General features: G+C 37.7%; 1 protein-coding gene across 1 annotated transcript in view; it reads left to right on the top strand.

Moving 5' to 3' along the window:
- The window catches only part of LOC118335676 (IgGFc-binding protein-like), a 54,035-nt gene that overhangs the window by 21,205 nt on the left and 28,765 nt on the right, over positions 1–4,065 (top strand). Inside the window, exons 13-15 of the mRNA XM_035672102.1 lie at positions 615–712; positions 1,538–1,668; positions 2,623–2,792. Of these exons, the coding sequence (XP_035527995.1) occupies positions 615–712; positions 1,538–1,668; positions 2,623–2,792 (399 nt within the window). The remainder of the gene's footprint in view (positions 1–614; positions 713–1,537; positions 1,669–2,622; positions 2,793–4,065) is intronic.

Raw genomic sequence — 4,065 nt, 5'->3', positions numbered from 1 at the left:
CTGAAACGCGTGACGACGTAGAGTGGTCTCCCTTCGCTTCCGACAATGAGGGCTTGGGCGGGGGTATCGCGACTCACCGTGGCGCGGCTGTGGTGTGGCAATGATGCATTCAGCTTTAATTCAGATTGTGACCATATTTCACACTTGGTTGGACTCTCAATTGGTGAAACTTGTGTCTCAAAATAGGGTTTTATTATTAATAATAACTAAAAACAATGCAATAAGGAAAGCAATGTTCATGAAATCAGACATTTTAAGCTGCTACAAGCCTGTGAAAAAATGTGAGTTTCTGGTTTGCGTTCACATATACATTAAAAGAATTAAATTCAGGAAAATAAAAAGACATGTTGATCCTGCTTTAGAAATGTTGATATGTTTTTTGTTGTTTTTCATTCTACTTTTTTTCTTCTCCTGCCTCTAGTTTAAATGCCAAGGCTAACAATGTCTTGATTCCAGATCTGTACTTGCATGCAGAGAGGAAAGAAAGCAAATAGGTGTATTTCTACAAATGTTTAAGTATTCCTTTAACAGTGGTTCCATAAAAGATGTGAAGTGAGTTGTTTATCTAATTTGTGATTGCTGTTGGTTTGTTGTTGCCTGTGTCTCTTTATCAGGATTGTGTGGAAATTACAATGGAAAACCTGCTGATGACTTACTTAAATCTGATGGCACCCAGGCTAAGAACATAAATGCTTTTGGACACAGCTGGAAGGTGTGTATATAGTTGAGAAAATACTTTTTTGTCGGTCTAAAAACACAAAACAAACACATACTCCATCCAAGCCCAGGCTCAGTGATGCACATATACATTAAGTATACAGCTCTTTCTCCAGCTCAATACATCAGACATAATGTGTGCCTACTGGGTGAACAGGTAGGCAGGAGAATAAAGTCATGCAGAATAACTAAACTGAAAAAGGTCAATTTCAGTCATAGACCTTCATCAGAAGCATTTGTTAGTGCTCTGGCCCTCTATGTTAGTAATATTGGCTGTGGGGGTCAAGAAGGACTACAGAAGGACCACGGCTGCAGACACAGCCAGGACAACCTGTGCAGTGGACCATTTTTCCACATTGGTATGTCCGATTGACACCAAGCTTGGGTCCATAGTTCCCCATGTCTTCCTTAGGCATCATGCACAATTTCAGGCCATCGCAAGCAAGGTGGTGCTAATTTAAAATAGAAACAAATTTATGATTCCCGCATTGGCAATGTTTGGATGATCTAAAACGAAACTTGGTACGATCGCTGCGCCAATGGGTCCTCCACGCTCACTAAAAACGTGTGTCACAATCGCCACTAGGTGGCGCTCTGGTGGCATGGTAAATCACTGTGCTGAGACCGTAATAGTCATAGACATATATACATAGACGCCGCATCGAGGTCATATGTAATGTATTACAAGGGAATTTGTGGAATTTGTGTGTACAGTTGAACATATATGAACTCAGTTATAACAAAGAACATATTTATATTATTGTTATTTATTTTTTAAGCAGGTAACCTCTGCATATTTTCACAATGTCATTGAACACAGGCAGGGGGAGATCCTGGCTGCACTAGTGACTGTCCTAATGGTAAATGTCCTGAGTGTGAGCCTTCACTGCTACTGCATTACCAACAGGGGCGCTACTGTGGCATCATCGCTGACAAGTCTGGACCGTTTAGGTGGGTACTTCTGCACAGTTGCCATGGGATACATTAAAAGATTGATAAGTTGTTAAAGCAGTTTAAAAAAAGGAAAAATAAAATTGTAAATTTAAATAAAAGTAGTCATAGTAAAACTGCAAACTTAATTAAAGCTACAAAATAATTTAAGAATTGTTAGAAAACACAGAACAGGTCGCACCACCCGTAGGCAGGAAGGGAAAACAGCACAACAAAAACATTCAATACTAATTATGACTCAGGGTCATAACAATCTTCACATAGTTTATGTTGTGAAATGGTTGTAGTTTGTATTATAGGCACCAAAAATACTTGCTGATGTTTAGAAAAAGCTCATGGTTTGGGTTGAAATAAGTTGTTATGTAACCTAAGTAAGTTAAATAAGTCAATGTTGACTTTGAGTTTCACACAGAACACAACATCCATCCTCCCCAACCTCCTCCCCATGCAGGCATATTAAAATGCCCATCTTTAAAGCAGGAATTAAAAGAAATTACAAGTTTACAACCTGGTACCTAGTTCATGTTCATGACAACTGTTTGGGCCACAAATGTATATATAACTCACCCGTTTAAATTATTATGGTTTAAAGTTAAGCATAATTAATGGTCGCTTTAAGTGTCAGGTGATATTCACAACAGCTCTTCAGAAACCTATGGATGATGTTGACCATTTTTGTGGTGGCGATGGGCTAGTTAATTAAAATACACCATGTCTCATTTCTACCTTTGGAATTCAGATTAAATTAATTATATAACCTCCTCCTGGGTTAGAAAACAACAATATACATTTGCTTGATAAGAAATAATGAACATGTGATACATTTTAAAAAACAATAGCTAGATGAAGTTAGGTATATTGACCATCAATGCTCAGTCCTAAAACTGATTAAATGGTGTCTACAGACTGTGCCCTCTCTCTCTCTGCTCTGTTTCTCTGTCTCTGCCCATACAGGCAGTGTCACAGTAAACTGGACCACACCCCCTTCCTCAGAGACTGTGTTTTTGATTTGTGTATGTACCAAGGCCATGCCTCTGCCCTATGCAACAGTCTGTCAGCTTTCAGCACCTTTTGTCAAGAAGCAGGAGCTACAGTGGAGAGTTGGAGAACTGAACAGTTTTGTCGTAAGACATGCACACACACAAACATTGTGAAAATTGTGAACTACACTGCCTATTTGTCCATCCATTCATCCGTGCATCCAAGAGTAACTTTTGTTTTGTTAAGAATTAGAGGTCCAGTGTGTTAGGATTTGGTGGCAAATAGCTGTGTAGTTGCAGATTGAAAGTTCCTCACTTCACACTCCTCTTCCAAGCATGAAGGAGAACCTACAGTGGCTGTAAAATGCGATAAAAAAAACTTAAGATTTGAGCTACTGTAGCTCATCTGTTGGAGTTGGAGAAGAACAATCCAGATATACAATCCTTTCTTTCTCTCTGTCTGACTGTGCACTCACTTCATGTTGTTTTCCTTCTGTCTGTGGATTGCTATAATCAGAGGGAATATGGAATCATGGAGTTCTGTTCACAACCACAAAAAGCAAACAAGCTAAGAAACCAAACAAAGTGGTGTGTTCTGTCTTTCTATCTGTCTGGCTATCTCCTCCACTCCATTTCAGAAGCATGGACAGCGCAGTGCCATGGTGCCACACACAACAAACTTAATAAAAGTTAATAAAGTTAACATACACACAACACTCGCATAACAAAACATTCAATCACACAAATACTAATTATGACTCAGGGCCATAATGATCTTAACATAGTTTACATTGTGAAACGGTTGTAGTTTTTATTATAGGCACCAAAAATACTTGCTAATGTTTAAGAAAAGCTCATGGTTTGGATTGAAATAAGTTGTTATGTAACCTAAGTAAGTAAAATAAGTCAATGTTGACTTTGAGTTTCACACAGGACACAACATTGCAGACCTTTTTGCTCTTTAAACTACATCACTTGACTTCCACCTTTGCCCCCATCACAATTACTACCACTAGAGGTTGCCACCTAACATTAAATGTAAATATGGGTTGTAGTCTTGCAGCAACATACATGGTTGTAAAATGAAGCCAATGTTGAATTAACAAAAACTGTAGTTCATTTAATGGCCACTTGAGCCTGGCTACAAAAGTAAGTAAATCTCCAATATATTAAAATGCCCATCTTTAAAGCAGAAATGAACAAGTTTACAGCCTGGTACCCAGTATATGGTTGGAAAATGAAGCCATTTTTACAATTATTATTATTTATTTAATTATTATTATTATTAGTTTTATTATTGTTATTTCTATTGTATTACTTTATTAATCCTACAACAGGGAAATTCCCTTGTCACAGCAACATTTTTTGTGAAATAAATAAATACAGATATAAAAAAAACTATGGTAAAGTGGTAAAG

The sequence above is a fragment of the Morone saxatilis genome, unplaced genomic scaffold (assembly GCF_004916995.1).
Source record: "Morone saxatilis isolate NCDOM2014 unplaced genomic scaffold, NCSU_SB_2.0 Contig24, whole genome shotgun sequence".
Lineage (NCBI taxonomy): Eukaryota > Metazoa > Chordata > Actinopteri > Moronidae > Morone > Morone saxatilis.
Note: the sequence above shows the minus strand (reverse complement) of the source record. Positions and strands in the feature narration are given on the sequence as shown.